The sequence below is a fragment of the Ruditapes philippinarum genome, unplaced genomic scaffold, assembly GCF_026571515.1.
Source record: "Ruditapes philippinarum isolate M1 unplaced genomic scaffold, ASM2657151v2 ctg8347_1_1_1_1, whole genome shotgun sequence".
NCBI classification, from domain to species: domain Eukaryota; kingdom Metazoa; phylum Mollusca; class Bivalvia; order Venerida; family Veneridae; genus Ruditapes; species Ruditapes philippinarum.
Window position 1 is genome coordinate 21,296 of NW_026851684.1, and position 24,478 is coordinate 45,773.

At 30.3% G+C, this 24,478-nt stretch overlaps 1 protein-coding gene across 1 annotated transcript; it reads left to right on the forward strand.

Moving 5' to 3' along the window:
• Positions 1-1,181: 1,181 nt before the first annotated feature.
• On the forward strand, positions 1,182-6,588 carry LOC132736900 (amine sulfotransferase-like). Its single transcript, XM_060724117.1, has 3 exons — positions 1,182-1,530; positions 2,244-2,430; positions 3,246-6,588. The coding sequence occupies exons 1-3, from the start codon at positions 1,414-1,416 to the stop codon at positions 3,353-3,355; spliced, it is 414 nt and encodes a 137-aa protein (XP_060580100.1). The 5' UTR covers positions 1,182-1,413; the 3' UTR covers positions 3,356-6,588.
• Positions 6,589-24,478: the final 17,890 nt, after the last annotated feature.

A 24,478-nucleotide genomic window follows, 5' to 3' on the forward strand; every position in this document is an offset into this window, starting at 1 on the left:
TCAAATTTTATTTGGTTGGATAATAAATGTAATACTTTATAATAAAATAATTCCCCCAAACACAATTGCGCGGAATAACACTCTTTTTATTTCAATGTTTTTGGGCCTATTTCTTACACAATAAATATGTAAGCCTGTCGGCGTTTACGAAAAACGTAAAATATGTATTAATTTGCCTATTCTTTACCAATCGCGTGAAGTAAAAGAAATCGGATGCTCAATGCATGACATCATTTCTCTTTGAGTTGGAGTCATTTTTTCTAATTGTAATAATCAAAAAAGATCCCAAGTAGTAACCATGTCTTTAATCAAGGAACGGGAATTGCCTGATATAGTGTTATATTAAACCTTAAGTATTGTTTAATTGCAAAGTAAATGAAACTTTTAAAAAAAAAAATAGAAATTTTTTAAATTGTGGGTTTCGGAAACCCGAAAAAATTTTTTGTTAAATGATTTTTCCCCAAAAAAAAAAAAAGGAATTTTAAAATTTGCAAAACTTGGCCCCCGAAAAGATGAATTATTTTTTAAAAACAAAAAAGTTTTTTTTTAAGCCAATAGAATTTTAAAAAACTGTAATTTTATTTGGGGTTTAAAAAATATTTTTTCAAATAGGGTTTTTTTTTCTTTAAAAAGAAAGGGATATATCTGTCCCCCAATCCAAAGGACGTCGTTTTTTCTATTAAACGATTTAAGATTATGCGAAGATGCTGGGGGAGGGAATTTTTTACATTTGGGGATTTCTTTATTGTTTTCGTTAAAAGGGATTAAAAAATTATTAAAAAAAGGATTTAATTTTTTCCTTTTGGGTTTGAATTTTTTTTTTTTTTTAAACAACATTGTTTTATTACATAACAGACATTGGTTTCGATGCTGTACAGTTATCAAAATATTTCTTGTGTGCTATACAGTTTTATTTGATTAAACCGAAAATCAACACGTGTAACTCATTCCAGAAGACTTCTGGTATTTTATATTTAGAAGCATGGTGAAGCTCATTTCACCGATTCACATGTATTAACTTATTAAAATTGTTGTCTGGTTTGATATATTAAAGTAAAATATTTGCGAGAATGTTTCGCTTTTTTCAATAATGAAACGTTTTGGTGAATTTGTAAAACATGCATTGGTTCAATTTTGGTTATAAAAACTAATTATCTTTTAATTTAACGTTTCTTGTAGATATTGTATTAAGAATCATCGCATTATATTTTCAAAAGTACTATAACTATGACATGACGTTGTTATATGACGCTCACTAAACTCTGCACACATTTCAATATAAAGAACGGGCACCAAAAGTCTATATTGCACAATATTTGCAACAGTGTGAAATTATTTTTTAGTTTAATATCTCATTGAAAACACATTGCGAACGCCAGTAAGTAAGTACGTATTGAAAACACATTAAGATAAATGAATTTCAATCTCATAGAACTTTACCGATGTCCATGGCAAAGACATGTGCAAGAATATTGGGAACATAAAAATGACAGCAATGTACTTTTTCTACAGTATGAGGATGTTGTGGAGGTAAAACACTGAAAAATTCTTATGTGTTGATCTCCCCTAGATCTTATACGGTGATCTCCTCTAGATCTTATACTGGGATCTCCCCTAGATCTTAAACTGGGATCTCCCCTAGATCTTATACTGGGATCTCCCCTATATCTTATACTGGGATCTCCCCTATATCTTATACTGGGATCTCCCCTATATCTTATACTGGGATCTCCCCTAGATCTTATACTGGGATCTCCCCCTAGATCTTATACTTGGATCTCCCCTAGATCTTAAACGGTGATCTCCCCAAGATCTTATACTGGGATCTCCCCCTAGATCTTATACTGGGACCTCCCCTAGATCTTATACTGGGATCTCTTCTAGATCTTATCCGGTGATCTCCCCTAGATCTTTTATATTCAATATTACCAGACCTTACTTGTCAATTTAAGTTTGTATAAGGCTGAGAAATACACAGTTCTGTTATCTGTTGTTTAAAACTCATGCATACCGATACTTTGTTTATTTCCAATTATTTTCTTTATTTTATTGAATGCAATTATACAATAATATAGTTTACATTAGTTACCAAATATAGTGACTTTGACATTACAATTTTTATCTCTATCCTTTTACTTTACATTGAAATTCGATTTGTATAACATCAGAACACAACTTAAGAATCTCGCTATATAGGGACACGGCATGACTGAATTTGCTTATTCTATATTGTATGTTAACAGGATATGGTTGGTGCCATAAAACGTATGGCAACTTTTCTCGGGCGTCATTTGACAGAGGAGGACATTTTAAAGATTGCTGAGAGTTGTCATGTCGATACAATGCGCAGTAATCCAATGGTTAATTATGACTGTTATAAAGATATCAAAGACTTGAACCCAAATGCTGATGGCGTCTTTATCAACAAAGGTGAGTGTCAGGCTGTCGATATTACTTGAACAACACATTACCTCCAACATGCTTTAACTTTGCTATACAAAGGTGTGAAAGCAATGATTGGTTGCCTGCAGTAAGGAAGATTGTTACATTGTTTCCAAGCGGTCAGATGTAGTTCAAATACAACGAACCATAAGTTTTGCAACTTCCAAAATCCAATATCATGACATGCATTTTGAGGACCCTATTATACATTTTATGAATGAGATGCACACAATGTGTTCTATCCAAATTATGAATCATGTAAAGAAACTGAAAATAAAAACTTTAGGAACTGGTAGTAATTTGGAAGTTCGCCAGGGTATAGCTAAAATACTGTATGTAACAAACTAGCGTAAAATTGCTAATTTGGCATTTGAAGTAGAGTGAAATTGAATCCTCAAAGAAGCCCCAAAAAGGCTAAATTGAAAATGTTGCATGCTCTGTAAGCCAAAGTAAGCCATTAAAATTGTAACTACTTTGAAATAATAAATATTGGTCCAAAAGTTTCTTTACCAAAAATGGTTTCGATGGTCTAAGTCTACTCCTCCATTTAAAACATGAGACACGAAGAAAGCTGCAGACTTTGCACTTGAATTCATAATTGTACTATCTAAATCACCTGTTAACGGCACTGATTGATGGAATTATTCCTTACTGTACTTTTTATGTGTTATTGTTTACGTCGGTTACACTTTACATTTTTCAAAAATTAAACCTGGCAACAAGAAAAAAGTAAAACTGCCAAATTACCCTCATATGTTTGAAGAAGGCCATGCTTTATTTTGATATATTTTCTTTTGTTCCAGGTAAACCCGGTGTCTGGAGAGATCGTCTTACACTGGAACAGAGCCAGAAAATTGATACAATGATTGACGAAGTAGGAAAGTTTGGCTTAAAATTCAGACATAGCACTTAATGATATGGTAGACATCTATACCTGCTATATGAATTGCAATTCAAAGATTTTACTGTAATGAATCGATTGATAGATATAGTGATTTACAGTGCATGGAGATTTTATATAAAAAATGTCTAAATGTCTTTAATAACTGAAAATATTATCTGTAGTATAAAGCAATTTAAGGAAACATATTATATGTTTTTTTGTTTTTTTTTGCAAAAGCAAAGAGGACATAATATTATTTTATCATCATCATAATTGTTTACTGAATTGCAATTTAAAAAACGTTACAGTTTCAGTAGTTGTTTGTTAAAAACATTTAAAACACACTTTTTAAAACTACTCTTCGAAGAGCTAAACTAATTTGTAACCTACTTTCATTTTAATGTGTTTTCTTAAAAGGAAAACTAAACGATAGAGAACTACTTTATTGTGCATATCAGAGTAGCTTCCCTTTGATGTTTATCCGTAAATAAATTATTCTATAATGAGACATTATCATATTTATGTGTATATTTGTTTAGTTTCATATTTTCTATTTTCATAATCAATAGTTGCATGAAAAGTATATTGTAATATGGATTTAAGAATAATTTATATTAAATAATTAATATTAATAAATAAATATTGATACAAACATTTCAACATGTAAATCTGAAGTGAATATTTTAAAAATACAGAAAATAATAATTTGTCTTAATATATATTTATATAATCTTTTGTATTGTGATATTGTTTCTAATATACATGTATATAAGTGATAGTCATGTTTACTTTTCTGCTGCATATTTATCAGGAGCTAATGTTAGAATCTTAACGTTTGTGTCTGTGTGCGCGTTAGTTGGTGCGTGCGACCGTGCGTGATATGATTTTTCTACATGATTTTCATTTGTATTATATAATTACATTTGAAATAGAATACGTTTATTTTGAAAAACATATGCTAATCATTGCAAAACCCTTCAAAATTTTGTATTTCAAATTTCGTCCCGTTTATTTAACTTGACATCGGTATTGCCAAAAAACACAGTCTAAACAGCCCTAGTTATTCGTAAACAGAAACTAATTTTCAATCGATTCAAAGAAGTTTTTGTCAAATTCCCCTGGAAATAAATTGTAAAATTAATTGAAACAAAAAATCTTTACATTATGTTGATAATGTGACATTTCTATTTGTATTAGTAATTAAAGCCGTTTTGTAACTAGTGTTTTGTAGTTTTCTTGTATAAAATACTGCAAAATTCAGAATAAATGCAGTTTCGTATTGCATCGGATGGAATAAATTCATTTGATTTGTAACATTTTCGGCTATATGAGAATGAAACTGTATAATGATTTAAAATATATATATACTTATATATATATATACTTTTTTACCTTCTGTAAACTAGTCTTCCTGTAAATTCTAAATTATACATAGAATCACTCTGTTGTCGAGTTTCCTAAATTAACCGTAAAAAAATTGTAATGAATAACTCAAATATATCATTAATGATGTGGCACATGTACATAATAAAATCACGAATTTAAATTTAATTTAATTTCGTGGATATTGCTGAATGTGAGTTACTTTAAATCACTGCATAATAAGACCCACATATTCATATAGTTATCTATTCAGAGGTTAGATTTGCGAAGGCAACAATTATTGATTTAGATTAATGCCAATTTTTGCAAATCACTTAAGCAAATGGTAATCAGAAACAAGACAAATTAACACTGAAACGAACGCCGGGAATAACTTCTATGCTAAAATAAATGATTAGTCTATAATCTTATTTTCAGTTTATTGAATTGCGCGATGAAGAGTACATTGCTTAATCAGTTTTATATTAATGTAACTACAATCAGTTTTGAAGTAAAGTTACCCTGCTGTCACCATGATCTATGTAAACAGCCTAGATTGTGTCATATAACATACATCATTGAAGTCAGTGACCCTTTTCTTATTTAATTTTCATAATGTAAAGATGAAAAACGACACAAATATGTTGCTTATAAAATGGTTATGTTTAGATGCTCGCAATAACAATGGACATCATTATTATTTTTAGTCCAATACTGTACTTATCTTTGATACGCTTATCTCTCCTTTTCACGGTGTGTGCATACCTTGGAATAAAGAAAACCGAAACTTGTACCGGCGGACCAGTTGCCGATGTCCTGACTGACGGTTGTATTGAGACTTACTTTTTAGCTATAATTGATATCTTAAAAATAGTCTGTGGCAATTGTTACGTGGATGTTGTCAAACCATGTGAGAAACTTAAAACTTCCCGATGCACATAAACCAAAGCTTTGAAAACTGTACGATTTGCAGGACGCCCGTATCCATAAGCCTTTAAAGTTAAATTTGATAACAAATAACGAGCGGTAGTTTGTATAATACCACAGTTTTCCATGAATAGGTTCATTCAATTCAGTCCTAATCTGATCCATTTGTAATTTTCTTTCGTATTTGTAGAACGAAATTTCTACTATTAACCTACTTTATTGCTGATCATAGATAAGAATATCAAAGAGTTCTGAACGGCAGATATGACTTTGAATTTCTTTTATACAACATAATAATAGTTATGTTTTAAAATGGTGATCCATATTTGTATCCAGCTGTCGCACTTATGTTTCTTTTTATTTCATTCAAATTAGCTCCAGAAATATTTATGGTTATATATAAAAAAAACCATCAGTTGTCTTTTGCCTGTGGCATAATTATACTACATATTTTGTGATAAGATATTGAATATTAAATGACAGAATATCATACGTTATCACCAGGAGGGCTATCTCATCAGTCTTGTGCCATTAAGCGATATAATGGCACTTTGTTTTATAGTTATTAGTGACATTTTCACAACAAAATTAATGAAAGGGTAAATTTCCTGTACTCATGAATAATAAATCTTGTTTTATTTGAAGATTCTATTTAATTTCTTTAAAATCTTTTCTTTATATTTTTTGAATACTACTATGTTTATAAATTGTGTATAATCATATAATCATATCTGTATTTCCGATTAACTTAAAAGTGTCACTTTATAAAATATTGTTATTTCTATACATTTTTTAAAAGTATTTGTAGACGTATTATTGTGCCATCAGTGTTCTGTAAGGTATTTACAGGCCTTTTGAAGAATAATTGTACACGTACCAATTTAAAAATAATCGTTTTTGTATGATTTTAATATTGAATATGATAGAATATTTTAATAAAACTGTTCAGTGTCCTAGAGATCATCGGTAGGAGTTTCATTCAAATAAACACAATTTACGTATGAGGGACATTACGAGGTGAGAGCAACGAGTTAACAAATGTCAATATAGTGTGCATGACCTATTGGCTGCAAGCCAAATCAACATGTGAATCCAATGCAACTTCATCAAACCGAGGCTTTGAAATATTTTTGCGGTACGAGCTATCACTCGAAGACAAAGCTCACTACAGCAATGCTATATTCGAGCCATGACTATGCATAGCGAGTGTCATTTCAAAGCAAGCAATATTAATAGATACTGTAGCATAACATATTTGGTTCCTCTAGCTCGCGTGATCGTAAGAGGCGACTAATTTTTATTAAATTTCTGGAGTCTATGGTCTCTTAGCTCCAGCAGGTGAGGTTGTTTTGACCCTAGTGTTGATTTGCGAAAATCTCTCCTGTAAAACCAACCAACCAACCAAACAAACAATGTGCTAACATTTTACGGAACAAGCCGCATGACAAAAATACTCATTACATTTAATTCCATGGTAATTTGCAAACGTCGGTTAATGTCACGCTGAATGGAAAACACGAAATAAATGATAATAAAAACTATCAAAAAACAGATATTTAAATATTTGTTCTGATTTGTTTGCAAAATTCCAACATTGAAACTCGAGCCAATTTTACGTTTTCATTTATTGTGCAAATTAAACTAACATAAAAAAACCAGCAAACCGGAATGCAAAATGATTTGAGGGTTAAAAAGAACAAAATGGTGTCTAGCATATGGAATGATTTCAATCATTTTTTTCTTTTTGCAATTTGTGTTTCATTTTGTAAAAGGATTACTAGCCTGCCTTAACGATTTATTTAAAAAAAGGAAAAACACGATACAGAATAAAGTCTACAACGCAACGTGAATATTTCAGTTATGGATTAAACAATATTTTGACCCATAATTTACAATACAAATTACACCCTATATTGCAGTTCAAAAAAGTGAAGAAAAAAGATGATTATAGTAATTGTTTCCTTTAGGGAATATATCTCATCAACCTATAGAAATAGTCTGAATTGTGTAATAAACGTAAAAAATGGTCTCACTGAATTTAACCACTTTGTCTATGTAATTACTTCTTAGACACAACTGATGACTAAACTAAAAACAATTCTGGAAACGTTAATACCATAACTGCTTCATTCAGAAATCATTGTCAAGCATGGTGTTTTATAGAATTATTGCAGAAGATTCTACTCTTTCTAAGACGCAAATAACGAAGTGCATTGAACGAACGGGAAACGAAAGGAAAGAATTAATAGTTAATACAATATGTTCTAATATAAGATTCAATTAAAGTGTATGTCATTCTAGAGCAACAAAAAAAAACGCAAGAACTACATGCGATTATTTGTTATTTTGAATGAAGGTGAAACATTTGGCAAAATCTGTTCGGATCCGAGAGGTAAATTTTACAGTAAAATAAGAACAGAAATTGAAAAAATCGTCCGGAATTCGGAGTAGACAGGTTCCGGATCCGAAAGGTCTTTTACTATTGAAAATAGAACGAATAAAATCGGGACCGGAAACTTCGTTCGGATAAGAAAGGATTCCGGATTAGAAGGGTTCGGATTAGCAACGCTCCACTGTACCTTGTTTATGTGAACAAAGAAAAAAATATGAATGAAATGAAATATTCAATTGTTCCTATTGACTTGTTTTGCAAAGTAGCGGTACTGATCAAGGAAGGAGCCGAAATTTTATTTTCAATTTATTCTTAAAAACGAATAGCAAATGTTGTGAATGACAAATTCAATATTAAAATACACAAAACATTACAGTTTATATCTCGTTATTTTTCCTGTTCGTAAATTTTTGTAGATAGTTTGTTCGGCTTCGAGATATGTGTTCTTACTATACGCTTTCCTCGGAAAGTTAACATTAAAATTATATTGCGTGCGTGTGTTTGTGTGCGTGTTTGTGTATGTATGCGTGTATGTGTTTGCGCGCGCGCGTATTTGCGTGCGTGTGAGTATGATATGAGTTTTCTACAATATTTACATTTGTATGATAAAATTGCATTTAAAATAAAATACCCTGATTTTGAAAAGCTTTTGCTAACCATTGCAAACATCCTGTACTATTTTGTATTTCCAATCTCATCCCGTTTATGTAACTTGTCATCGATATTGCCAAAAACACAGTCTAAACAGCCCTAGTTGTAAACAGGAATTAATTTTCGATCGATTCATAGAAGTTTTTTGTCGAATTCCCCTGGAAATAAATTGTAAAATTAATTGAAACAAAAAATCTTCAAATTATGTTAGATAATGTGACATTTCTATTTGTTTTAGTAATTAAAGCCGTTTTGAAACTAGTGTTTTGCAGTTTTCTTCTATCAAATTCGACAACATTCGGAATAAATCGATGCAGTATCGTATTGCATCGGATGGAATAAATTCATTTTGTTTGTAACATTTTCGGCTATATGAGAATGAAACTGTATAATTATTTTAATAATCTATACGTATTAAATATGTGTATGTTTAAAGGATTTTGTTTCATTTTGTTGTAGTTATACATGTACAGTGGATGGAAATTTACGTAGATATTATGTGCACTTCCCTAAGCATAGTACGTATTAACGTTAATGGAATTGTGTGTTGAACAATATTTCTGACTAAAGATTTCTTAACTATATCGAACGTTATTTTTACTAAAACGTTGAAATCGTCATCCGAAACAACCTGAACCAACCGAAATGAAATTAGAGTATTCTAGATTTGACTTCCTTTAGAACGTGCACTTTCATACCTTCTGTAAACTAGTTTCCCTGTTAATTTCAAATTCAATATAAAATCGCTCTGTTTTCGAGTTTCATAAATTGAAATATAAAACTTGTAATGAATAACTTAAACTTAACAGTTATGACGTCGAATACAAAAATACTAATCTAGAAATATATATATTCGTCCAACTTATTTTTATGATTGACAAAACTATATACAATTTTCTTAGATATTTCTGGATGTGAGGATTCTTTTAATTAATCAAATAATCAGACCCACTTATTCTTAAAAGTAACAATTCAGATTTTTGATTTGAGAAGAGAACAATTATGGATTTAGATTAATGGCAATTTTGGCAAATCTCAATCCAAAACAAGACAAATTAACACTGAAACGAACACCAGGATTGACTGCTTTGTTAAATTAACGATTAGACTATAATCATATTTTCAGTTTATTGAACTGTGCGATGAAGAGTACATTGCTTAATCAGTCTTATATAAATGTAATTACACAATCAGTTTTAAAGTAAAGTTACTCACCTGTCACCATGATTTATTTAAACCACATGGATTGTGTCATATTACATACATAATTGAAGTCAGTGACCTTTTTCTTATTTAATTTTCATAATACAAAGATGAAAAAGACACAACTAAGTTGCTTATAATTGTTAAGTTTAGATGCAGGGTATACAAATGAAATCATTGTTACTGTAGTCCAATACAATTATTATCTTTGATACGAAAAACCTTTTTCTCTTATAAATCCTTTTCTATGTTGTTTTTTTTTCTTATACGAATAAACTTTCATTAAATTTTATACAATATTATTCATTCATTTAACACTTATAAAGTATTTACTATGTTAACATTTAAATGAGTAGTAAGTTTGTAGCATTCTTACTCGTTTATATTTTTATACGAACTTTTGCTTTCATCTGGTATAAATGTCATTGTAGTAGATTCACACTGTTTTTAAACAAACGTTGTTTTTTTTTTTAAAAAAAGAGAAATTCACAAGACCTTGTACATACTGTTATATCTTTTTCGCCGACACTTTCAAAAAAAGAAAAAAAAGAAAAGAAAAAAAAACAATCAGCTCTTAAAAACACATTTTCAAAGTAAATTTAACCGCCTTCGTGGTCGAGGGGTTAGAATCGATGAATTCTAATCCAGTTACCTCTCTGGCGTGGGTTCGATCCCCGGGAGATGCTTTGGTAGTTTAGAACGGAGGAAGGTATTCTAGTACTGGTGTAACTTCCAAGGAACGATGGTTAGGAATCTACCCGCCTATATTACTGAAATACTGTTGGTAAAATGAAACAAACAAACAAAAAACAAACAAAATTCAAGGTAAATTAAAAATACCTATTTTGTTAATAAAGCTTGCAAATAAATTGGTATCTCTACATGTGCATACCTTTGATAGACACAGGGCATCGACAGACAATTTGAAGAACTTAGAGAAACCCGAAACTTATACCTGCGGACAAATATTTCGGTGTTTAATTACAAATAATGATGTTAATCCTAGAACACAAATCATATTACATACAATAAAGGTTCTCTGCATTTGCTTCTTGTATACACTCGATGACAGCAATGACTAACTGTAACCCAAGCACCTTACATTGGTGTTGCGTGGATGTTGTCAGACGCAAGGGAAACTTAAGGCTTCCCATCGCACACGCGCAAAATTAAGCAACCAAATCTTTGGAAACATTAGATTTGCAGGACGCCCGTATCCATAAGCCTTTAAAGTTAAATTTGAAAACAACTGACGAGCGGTAGTTTGTATAATACCACTGTTTTCCATGAAGAAGTTCATTCAATTCAGTCCTAATCGGAACTATTTTTTATTTGCGTTCGTATTTGTAGAACGTAAATGAACCTACTGTATTGGTGATGGGAATATCAAATCGTTTTGCACAGTAGATCGCACTTTGGATTTCTTTTATGGAACAAACTCAACAACAAAGAACACTGAAACACTGAAACACAATAATAGATTTGTTTTATATTGGTGATCTATATATCTTATTCATGTTCATTTGTATTCATCTGTCACACTAATGTTTTCTTCAAATTATTTCATTCAAATTAGCTCCAGGAATATTTATGGTTATAGTGTATTTGTATATAAAATAAATCGGCTGTTCTTTTGCCTGTGGCATAATTATTTTACATATTTTGTAATAAGATATTGAATATTTAATGACAAATATTATACGTTATGACCACGGGGGCTATCTCATCAGTCTTAATATTATATTCGTGCCATTGAGTGATTTAATGGCACTTCTCTATATAGTTATTAGTGACATTTTCACAAGGAATTAATGAAAGGGTACATTTGCTGTACTCACGAATAATAAATTTTGTTTTATTTGATGATGCTTTTAAATTTCTTCAAACACTTCTTTTCTTTTTTAAGAATAATACGATTGTTTATAACTTGTGTACAGTAATATAAATCTGTATTTCTGCTTTTAAATATTCCGACTAAATTAAAAAAGTATTTATGAAGTATCGTTATTTCTATACGTTTTTAATGTATTTTCTGAACTTATTATTGTTGTGACCATCAGTGTTTAATTAAAATGAATGTAATTTGGCACGTTTTTTATATTGAATATGATAAAATATTTTCATAGAACAGTTATCAAATAATATTCGGTGTCATAGAGATCATCGACATCAGTAGGAATATCATTTAAATAAAAAGAAATTACGTATTAAGTGACATTTACAATGCCACATGGTAAAATCAGTGAGTCAACAAATATCAATTTAGTACACATGACCTATTGACTTCAAGAAATAATGTGCATCGAAGAGTGAGGCTTTGGAATATTTTTGGGGTAAAAGCATTCACTAGAAGACAAAGCTCATTACAGCAATGCTATATTAAAGCCATGACTAGGCAGAGCGAAGGTCATTTCAAAGCAAGCTATATTAATAGATATTGTTGCATAAAATATTTGGTTCCTCTAGCTCTGCCTGATCGTAAGAGGCGATTAAATTTGGTTTATAATCTCTTAGCTCGTGCAGGTGGGGTTGCATTGATCCCTAATGTTGCTTTGCCAAAATCAACTTTCCTGTTTCGGCCCTATATGACCTTATTTGTGTTGGTGCGCCATAAAACCAACTAACCAAACACAAACAATGTGCTAACATTTTACCGAACTGTTTACTAGTCGAATGACAAAGAAAACGTTACATTTAAGTCTATGGTAATTTGTAAACGTCGATGAATATTGCGCTGAATGGAAAAAAACACGAAATAAATGATGGTAAAAACTGCCAACAAGCAGATATTTAAATATTTGTACTGATTGGTTTGCAAAATTGAAATATTGATTGAGAGAAACTGGAGCCAGCTTAACAATATCATTTATTGTGCAGATTAAACTAACAGAAAAAATAGCAAACCGAAATGCAAAATGATTTGAAGGTTTAACAATGGAGATAGTGTCTAGCATATGAAATGACTTCAATCATTTTTTCTTCTTTTTGCAATTTGTGTTTCATTTTGTAAACGGAAAATTCTGACCTTAACGATTTCTTTAAAAATGAAGAAAAACACGATACATAATAAAATCTACAACTCAACATTCAAATTGACAACTTGTTCACAAAATCATCTGGGCTGTGCGAATTCGTTAGTCTAAAAGCTGGAACTTGCGAAAACTTTGTTCGTGACAAACCTGAAGTTTTTTTTTTAGCAAACACTGACAACACTTTATTGATAATGCGTATATTTTTGTTTCTCTTGTATTCCTAGCTTTGCATTCTGGATTAAAATATATTCAGAGTTATCTTATAATAGATATGTAATATTACATAGTTACATAATCCATATTTTTTATATATAGTCAAACGCAAATTTAATATACTTATATAGTTTTGTTTTAGTTGTATAATAATGTATTTCTATGAACTTCCTGTGATACAGTCAATTGTGACAAACGACCAAATATCTAAGTACAAGTTATATTTGTTTTCTATCATAAAACATGTATAAATGTTTTATAATGTATATGTATATGTGTGTTTTAACCAGAATAAAAATCATTCGATAAATCATAAACATATTTAGTGATACACAAGTATGATTATAAAATATAACTAAATGACGAAGTTGCTTTAATTTTATTTCGTCAAATAAACTGTCACCTAGCAAAATGATTCTTTTCAGATAGTCAACAACAAGAAGCTGGCTCAAATTGTTAACTTTATTGATAAGTATAATTTATCTTATTCAACACTATTTTTTATTTTACTTAGTATCATAACACTTTAACTGGATTTTAACTATATTCTTTCGTTAATGACAATATGTCTTTTTGTTGTGCATTTATCTATTATTATTTATTACGGCATTTTGCCTATTAAAAAATAAATGACTGGTATAATAAAAGATTATTCCTTCTCCATAATAACAGCATACTTTCATGCACGCATTCAAAAGCCATAAAATTATATATAAAGTGAAATACGCATGTTGAAAACTGCAATATAAGTGTAAATATGTTGATATCTTGTAACATGAACATGTAAAAAACTCTCAATGTAGAAAATGATAAAACTTATGTTTTTTCATATTGTTGAAAACATTGTATCTGTAAATGTCCTTTACCTAAATCACCTATTTTGTTTTACAATTTACAGGGTACAATCAAACTACACTATGCTGAAGTATAACAAAGGAATTAAAGATGTAAATACAGAAATACTTTGCATTTACGATGGGGGCAAATTAGATATTCTAAATACTGATTTAAATAAATATGTAATTGTAATGTCACAGTCCACTCTAACTATAAGGGAAAGGTGCTGCTTAGAGGTTCTGGGCTTGAGGGTTGCTGCAAAAATACAGAGACGCGCTCTCAGAAAAAATGTATTATCAAACAATATGAAGTCTGGCTCGCGCCTACGAGTGCCAATACAAAATAATGACAAATGCCTCAAAATCATGAATGGCAAAATATAGAATAACAAGTATGGGATCAATAAAGACATTCATATTTACCTGCAAAAATACAGAGACGCGCTCTCAGAAAATATTTATTATCAATCAATGAAGTCTGGCTCGTGCCATGAAAACCTTCAGTGCGATGGCGCATGCATGAATGTACTTAGTGCGGTAATAGAATATTGAGGCCCGTACCAGTGGTTAGTACATGCTTGTTAAAAAATGAATGAATGAAGAAATTAATGAATGAGTAAATGAAGAAAAGAATGAATCCATGAAATATAGGAAAAGGGACATAAATATAGGACTTCACAAGATATATACAGTTACAAATACAACAGACATGACATTGACATGTACATAACATAATCTATGGTGTACAATACGGGACATACATTGACAGACAACATCTAACATTAGCACATAAATATGTACATTATGTATGATTATGCAAATTATATTTGAACACGTTTGTTTTTCAATAGAAATAAATTTGTTTTGGTAACTGTTACCATGTTAGATATTGAATGTACGTACTGAACAATACAAATTGCTTCTTATCATGCAGTTCAACAAACTGGAAAAATAACAACTTGATTATAGTAATTGTTTCTTTAAGGAAACATCTTAAACCAATCTATATAGTATAAACATCTCTAATCAATCTAAAGAAGTAGTATGAAAGTGTAATAGTCGTGAAAAATGGTCTCTCTGGATTTAACCATCATGCCTATGTAATTACTTCTATGACGCAACTAATGATTTAAACTAAAATCAATTTTGGAAACGTTAATTTCATAACTACTTCATTCAGAAATCATCAATTCTGTGCAATGTTAAGCATGGTGAATTAAAGAATAATTGCAGTAGATTCTGCTCTTTCTTAGTCACCAAGTTAAATGATCGGGAAACGTTATGAAATGTGTTATAGCAAACACAATATATACGTTAATCTAAGATGAGATTTCAAGCGCATGTCACTATGACGCAACAAGAATGCAAGAAGCACTTTTCAATTGTATACCTGCATGTTTTTAAAACAAGGAAATATCACAAAGAACGGGTCACGAATCAATGCATATAAATGGTAAACTTAAAAAGGAAATCTGTATTGACCGCCAATCATGGAGCTGTGGTTTTAAATTGTTATTGTTCATACTGTTCATCGTAGATAACAGTCAGTATCATCAACGTACTGAATTTTATTTTTATTCTTACATTTACAGTATACTGAATATCTTTTTATATGAAATTCAAAAACTTGTCGGCTAACAAGAAATAGAGCAGGAAGTTTAGCATACTACATAGCCATTCTGGAAAATAATCAAACACGCTTGTCACATGAAAATGTCTCCAATATTGTATTGCTACACATACAAAATCAATGAAGATGTCACATAACTAGACATTATGAATTCTGTCTTAAATGAGATCCCGCAGCTCTATATCTTGTAATTACAATATTGCTATTAATTATTTATAACTTTTCATTTCAAATGATTAACCAATTTACCATCGAGCTTGATAAAGCATGAATTAGATTAAAGATAAGAGTCTATAAGCAATGTTTTTCCTCAACTTGAAGTGTTGTCATTATGGAATATTTTTATAAATTGTATGGCATGTGCTTTAGAATCGAGTCTTGTCTTTTCATATCATAAATATTTATATTTCCCTTAAGCAAACTTTCCTCTTTATGCTTTATTGGTATTACAGAGTAAATCAACCAAAGAAACAAACATTTTTACGAATTGTTTAGTAGTCGCATGGCAACGAAAATATTATATTTACGTTCATGGTAATTTGCAAACGTCAATGAAATTCACGCTGAATGGAAAAAATGCGAAATTAATGATGATAAAAACTGCCTACTTACAGATATTTAAATATTTGTACTGATTGGTTTGCAAAAGTGCAACATTGATTGGGAGAAAGTGGAGCCAGCTTTACGATATCATTTATTGTGCAGATTAAACTAACAGAAAAAAAAGAACAAATCGAAATGCAAAATGATTTGAAAGTTTAACAATGATAATAGTGTTTAACATATTGTTTGATTTCAATCATTTTCTCTCTTTTTGCAATTTGTGTTTCATTTTGTAAAAGGAAAACGATCTCTGACCTGAGCGATTTATTTGGAAAAAAGGAAAGCACGATACAGGATAGAATATACAACTCAGCACCATCATTGATTACTTCTTCACAAAACAAACTAGGTGAATACTTGAATTCTAAACGCTGGAACTAAGAAAAACTTTGTCCATAAAATTCTGTAGCTTTTACCATATTTTATTGATAGAATTGAAATTGTTAAATTGTAATTTTTGTTTCTCTTGCATTCCTAGCTTTTCAGATCTTGATTAAAAAAATACATGTGTATATTTTGATTATCATTTACATTACAAATTATACCATATTACGCAGTTCAACAAACTGAAGAAAAAACTTGATTATAGTAATTGTTTCTATTAGGAAGCATCTCTTATACATGTAGACGGAATTGTGTAATAATCGTGAAAAATGGTCTCACTGGATTTAACCACGATGCCTGTGTAGTCACTTCTAAGACACAACTAATGATTCTAAATAAAAATAAAGTCGGGAAACGTTAAAGTGCATTGATCGGTAAACGTAAGAAAATAAGTTATAGTAAACGCAGTATGTACTTTTATGAGACTTATTTAAAGCGCATGCCATTCTAAACCAAATAAAAACAACAAAAAACAGGAAAAAAAACACAAACAAAAAAAGCAAGAACTACCTTGTTTATACGAACAAAGAAAATAAATATGAATGAAATGAAATATTCAATTGTTCTTATTGACTTGTTTTGCAAAGAAGCAGTACTGATATCAACAAACACTAAAATTTTCTGGAGCCGAAATTTTGTTTTTCAATTTATTCTAAAAAACAAATAACAACTCTAATTGGAACCCAGTTTCCATACCAACTCATTACATGTTGTGAATGACAAATTCAATATTAAAATGCACAAAATATGACAGTTTATATCTCGTTATCTTCCCTGTTCGTAAATTTTAGTTAATAGTTTGTTTAGCACACCGAGCTATATACTATACGCTTTTCTCGGAAAGTTAACATAAAAATATAAAAAAAATATATATGTGCATGTGCGGCGTGTTTGTATGCGTGTGCGTGCGTGTGTGTGAGTGCTTGCGTGCAAGTGCGTATGATATGAGTTTTCTACACGATTTAGATTTGTATGATATAATTACATCTAAAATAAAATACCCTGATATTGAAAAGCTTTTGCTTATCACTGCAAAAATCATTTACTATTTTGTATTTCAAATATCATCCCGTTTGTTCTACTTGTCATCGATATTGTCAGCAAAATTCAGTCTTAACAGTCCTAGTTATTCGTAAACAGGAATAAATTTTCAATTGATTCAAAGAAGTGTTGGTCAGTAACTTGCACTTTTCAGTACCGTCCATAAACAGGCTCAATCAAACCGAGCCTACAACATTTTTAATTTTGTCGTTTTGGGCATTCTTTAGGGATTCCGTTTTTCTCTATTTTGTCAAATTTCCCTGGAAATAAATTGTAAAATAAATTGAAACAAAAAATCTTCAAATTATGTTAGATAGTGTGACATTTCTATTTGTTTTAGTAATTAAAGTGTTTTGTTACTAGTGTTTTGCAGTTTTCTTGTATAAAATACGGCAACATGAATTGATGCAGTATCGTACTGCATCGGATGGACTAAATTCATTTGTAACATTTTGGCTATATGAGAATGAAACAATATACAATGTAATAATTTAATTCTAATATATACGTGCAACATAAATGTTCAAAATATTTTGCTTCATTTTGTTGGAGACTCAGTTCATATACTTAAGAACGTACCTGAATTCATATACATGTAAAGTAGATGGAAATTTACGTAGAAATAGTGTTGCTGCTGCCCTATACATAGCAAGCATAAACGTTTATGAAACTGTTTGGTGAAGCATATTTCTGGCTAAATATTTCTTAACTATACCGAGCGTTATATTTATTCAAATGTTGTAATCATCATCCGAAACAAGCTGAACCAACCGAAATAGAATTGGAATATTCAAGATTTGGCTTCCTTAAAAGCGTACACATTTATACTTTCTGTAATCAAGTTTCTCTGTAAAATCTAAATTCTATAAGGAATCTCTCTGTTTTCGAGTTTCTCAATTCAGTGTATAAAACTTGTAATGAATAACCAAATGTTTAAATTTATGACGTTTACATATATCCGTAAAATCATTAATTTTAAAACAATATTTATCCGACACTCTTGGTTTTTTAAAGAAATAATCTTACAAAGTGACTCATAAAAGAATAGAAAATTTTCTTAGATATTGCTAGATATGTTTTGTAATTAATCAAATTATCATACCCACAAACTCTTAAAAGTAACTTTTGAGATGTTTGGCTTTTGAAGAGAACTATTATTGATTTAGATAAATCAATTTCGGCAAATAAACCGATTTCGGCAAATCTTTAAAGAAAGTAGTAATCAGAGACAAATTACCACTCAATCTTTCACCGGGATTGACTTCTTTGTTAAATTAATGATAAGACTATAATTATATTTTCATTTTATTGAGCTGTGCGATAGAGTACATTGCTTAATCAGACTTATATTAATGTAATTACAATCAGTTTTAAAGTAAAGTTAATCAACTGTCAACATGATCTATGTTAACCACATGGATTGTGTCATACTACATCAGTGACCTTTTCTTATTTAATTTTCATAATGTAAAGATGAAAAAAAAAGAAACAAATAAGCTGATTATAAAATGGTTAGGTTTAGATGCAGGATATAACAGGGACATCATTATTACTTTTAGTCCAATACAATAATTATCTTTGATACGGAATACTTTTTGTCTTATGAGTACTTTCTATGCTTATTTCTCATACGAAATAAACTTCCATTAAATTTTATGCAATTTTATTAATTCATTGTACTCTTATTAAGTGTTTACTTTTTCTTAAGTTTGTAGCATTCTACTCGTTAAAATTCTGTAAATATTTTCATCTGACAAAACATTTATAAATGTAATTGTAGTAGATCTATGTACAAACGTTTTTAAAATGAAATTCACCAAACTTTGTATTGTTACATACTGGTATGTCTATATTGACGACACTTTCGAAACAACGAAATAGAAGAATCAACAAATTAAAACACACTTTTTTCACTCTAGATTAAAAACAATTTGCAAATGAACTGTTTTTTCTTTTCCTCGCATACCTTTGATAGACACAGGACATCGACACAAAATTTTATATAGAGAATAAAGAAACCCGACAACCTGCAGACCAGCAGCCGATGTCCTGACTGAATGTTGAATAATGACTTAATTTAAGCCATACATGTAAATAATATATTTGACGAATAGTCTGTGGAAAATGCACTGAGGTTAATCAAAATTAAACCTCATTTGGTATTGCTGGTGACATGTTTGTGGTCCTTATTCGATATTGAAACCGTCGTCATATGCACATACCTAATACATGCTTTATATTTGTGTTTAATTACAAATTCTAATGTTAATCCTAGTACTCAATTTATGTTACATGCAATAAAGTTTCTCTGTATTTGCTTTTTATATACAATTGATGACAGCAATTACTAACTGTAACCCAAACATTTTACATTGGTGTTGTGTTGATGTTTTCACACCTCCCTTTGCACATGCGCAAAAATTTAGCAACCAAATCTTTGGAAATGTTAAATTTTCAGGACGCCCGTATCCATAAGCCTTTAAAGTTAAATTTGAAAACAACTTACGAGCGAAAGTTTGTATAATACCACTGTTTACCATCAAGAGGTTCATTCAATTTAGTCCTAATCTGGACTATTTTTTATTTTGTTTCGTATTTGTAGAACGTAAATGCTTCCATTAACCTACTTATTGCTGATGAAAATATCAAATCGTTTTGCACAGTAGACCGGACTTTGAATTTCTTTTATGGAACAAACTCAATAACAAAGAACACTACATTATAATAGTTTTGCTTTATATTGGTGATCCATATATCTAATTCATGTTCATTTGTATTAAGCTGTCGCACTAATGTTTTCTTCAAATTATTTCATTCAAATTAGCTCCAGGAATATTTATGGTTATAGTTTATTTGTATATAAAATAAATCGGCTGTGCTTTTGCCTGTGGTATAATTATTTTACATATGTTTTCATAAGATATTGAATATTAAATGACAAAATATCATACGCTATCACCAGGGGGGGGGGGGGCTATCTCATCAGTCTAAATATTTTTTTTATACCATAAGGGATTTAATGGCACTTTTGTATACTAGTGATATCTTCACCAGAGAGTTAATGAAAGGGTACATTTGCTGTACTCATGAATAATAAAGTTTGTTCTGTTGTATAATGCTTTGAAATTTCTTCACACACTTTTCTTGTCTTAAAATAAACCGATTGTTTATAAATTGTGGTAAAGTTATATAATTCTATATTTCTGCTTTTAATATTCCGACTTAAATTAAGAAGTTTTTTTGAAATGTGTTATTTCTAGACGTTTTTGATAGATTTCTTAGTTCTTACGCGTATTATTGCTTCTACCATCAGTTTTTTTATTAAGGTATATACATCTACAGGCCTTGTGAATAATTATTGTACTATTAAAAACTTAAAACAAATCTGTGTTTGCATCTTTGTAATACTGAATATGATAAAATATTTTCATAAAACTGTTCAGTGTCATGAGATCATCGGTAGGCATTTCATTTAAATAAGCACAATTTACGTGTTACGGACATTAAGAGGTGAAATCAACGAGTTATTTCAATATAGTGTGAATGGCATATTGGATGCAAGAAAGATCATAATATGCATCAACTACAATTTCCTCAAAGTGAGGCTTGGTATATTTTCGGGGTACGAGCATTCACTAGAAAACTTAGCTCATTAATGCAATCTTATGTTTGAGCCATAGCTAGGCAGAGCGAAGCTCATTTAAAAGCAAGCTATATTAATAGATATTGTTGCATAAATAATTTGGTTCATCTAGCACTGTGTGATCGTAAGACGCGACTAAATTGGATCTAATTACTGGAGTCTATGATTTCTTAGCCCCAGCAGGTGAGGTGGTTTTGATTTTTAGTGTTGCTTTACCAAAATCATCGCTTCTGTTTCGGCGCCCTAAATTGTGTCGGTGCGCCGTAAAACCCACCTACCAACCAACCAAATAAACAATGTGCTAACATTTTACCGAACTGTTTACTAGTCGCATGACAACGAAAACGGTAACTTGCAAACGCCGGTGAATATTCCGCTGAATGGAAAAACACGAAATAACTGATAAAAAACTACCAACAAACAGATATTCTGATTGGTTTGCAAAATTGCAACATTGATACAGAAATACTGGAGCCAGTTTTACGTTATAATTTATTGTGCAGATTAAGCTAACAGCAAAAACAGCAAAAACAGTAAACCGGAATGCAAAATGCTTTCAGATTTGAAAAAGAAATGGTGTCTAGCATATTGAAAGATTTTAACCATTTTTTTGCAATTTGTGAAGGAAAATGATTTCTTACCTGAACGATTTATTTCGAAAAAGGAAAGCACGACACAGTAAAAAATCTACAACTCAACACAAACATTGTTTACTTGTTCACAAAAACAATTGGGCGAATACTTTAATTTTAAAAGAAAACTTTGTTCCTAACAAACCTTAAGCCAACAAAATACCACATTTGATAGAATGTATATTATGCAAATTATATTCATTCGTTATTTATTTTCTTTTCAATGTTTCATGGAGACATGTAGTGATGGAAAACATCAGAGGAATGGAAATGTATCTATTATATTTATATATCAATAATCTGTCAATACATGTTATAATAAAAGGTATGAGAAAATTACGGCTACAATCTGTCGAATTCTTGTTAATGATCATGTAAGAATATAACATTAATTTATGTAAATATGTGAGAATGACAACAAATTGATTAATATGCAAATTATATATGAACACGTTTTTTTTCAATAAAAAAAAAAATGTTTTGGTAACTGTCACCATGATAGATATTGAATGTAAATGACTCAACAATACAAATTTCTCCTTATCATGCAGTTCAACAAACTGAAAAAGTAACAACTTGATGAAAGTAATTGTTTCTGTTAAGTCTGAACTGTGTACAAATCGTGAAAAATGGACTCTCTGGATTTAACCATCATGCCTATGTAACGTAAGTTTCATGACTACTTCATTCAGAAGTCATTAATTCTGTACATTGTCAAGGATGGTGAATAGTAGATTCTGCTCTTCCTTAGTTGCAAAATGAATTGATCGAGAAACGTAATGAAATATGTTACAGCAAACACAATAATTATGTATTTTAATATAATATGAGAACCATTTTAAGCGCATGTCGCAACAAGAATGCAAGTTACTTTTCAAGTGTATACCTGCATGTTATTTAAAACAGAAATATTACAAGAACGGGTCACGGTTCAATGCATGTTAATGGTAAACTTAAAAAAAGCAAAGGAAATCTGTATTGACCGCTAATCATGGAGTTGTGTGGTTTTGAATTGTTTCATACTGTTAATGGTAGATAACACTCAGAATCATCAACATACTGAACTTAATTTTTATTCTTACATTTACAGTATACTGAATATCTTTTTATATGAAATCTAAAAACTTGTCGGCTAACAAGAAACTAAGCAGGAAGTTTAGCATACTACATAACCATTCTGGAAAATAATTAAACACCCCTGTCACATGAAAATGTCTCCAATATTGTATTGATACAAATACAAAATCAATGAAGATGTCACATAACTAGACATAAATGAGATCCCGCAGCTCTATATCTTGTAATTACAATATTGCTATTAATTATTTATTACTTTTTCATTTCAGATGATTAACCAATGTACCATCGAGCTTGATTAAGCATGAATTATGTAATGCATGAAAGCATGTGCTTTAGGATCGAGTCTTGTCTATTCTTATCATAAATATTTATATTTTCCTCGAACAATATATCCTCTTTATGGTTTATTGGTATTACAGAGTAATCTTATAATGCTGATGGCGGAACAGCCGAGTGGTTACCGCGTTGTACTAGTAATCCAACGATCGCTAGCCGCGTTGGTTCAAATCCGTCAGGGGCAAACCGCTGTTTCCTTGGACAATCGAACTAAAATAGTCTGTATAAACGAATCTGAGATTATTATAATTGTGATCTTGAATAACTGCAATATTATATTTGAGCCATGACTAGGCAGAATGTCATTTCAGAGCAATTGAGCTATATTAAAAGATATTGTTGCATGCAAAATTTGGTTCTTCTAGCCCTGCGTGATCGTAAGAGGCGACTTAATTGGATCAAATTACTGGAGTCTATCATTTCTTAGCTCCAGCAGGTGAGTTGGTTTTGGTCTCTAGTGTTGCTTACCCAAAATCATTTTTCCTGTTTCGGCGCCATATGACCTAAATTGCGTTGGTGCGCCGTCAAACCAACTTAAGAAACAAACATTTTATCGAATTGTTTTGTAGCCGCATGGCAAAGAAAACATTACATTTACGTTTATGGTAATTAACAAACGTCGATAAAATAGTTACGCAGAACGGAAAAAAACGCGAAATTAATGATGATAAAAACTACCTACTAACAGATATTTAAATATTTGTACTGATTGGTTTGCAAAATTGCAACATTAATTGAAAGAAAATGGAGCCAGCTTTACATTATCATTAATTGTGCAGATTAAACTAACAGAAACAAATAACAAATCGAAATGCAAAATAATTTGAAAGTTAAAAAATGAAAACATGAAAATGGTGTCTAGCATATTGAATAATTTTAATCATTTTCTCTCTTTTGCAATTTGAGTTTCATTTCGATAAAGTATAATGATTTCTAACCTAAACAATTTGTTTAGAAAAAAAGAAAAATACGATACAGCATAAAATCTACATCTGAACACGAACATTGATTACTTGTTCACAAAAACAACTAGGCGAATACTTTAATGTTAAAAGCTGGGACTAAGGAACACTTTGTTCTGAAGCATTTTACTAAAAAAAAAAAAAAAAAAAAAAGAAAAAAAAAAGGAAAAAGCCCACACTTTATTGATAGAATGGAAATTGTATTTTATCGTTTCTCTTGTATTAA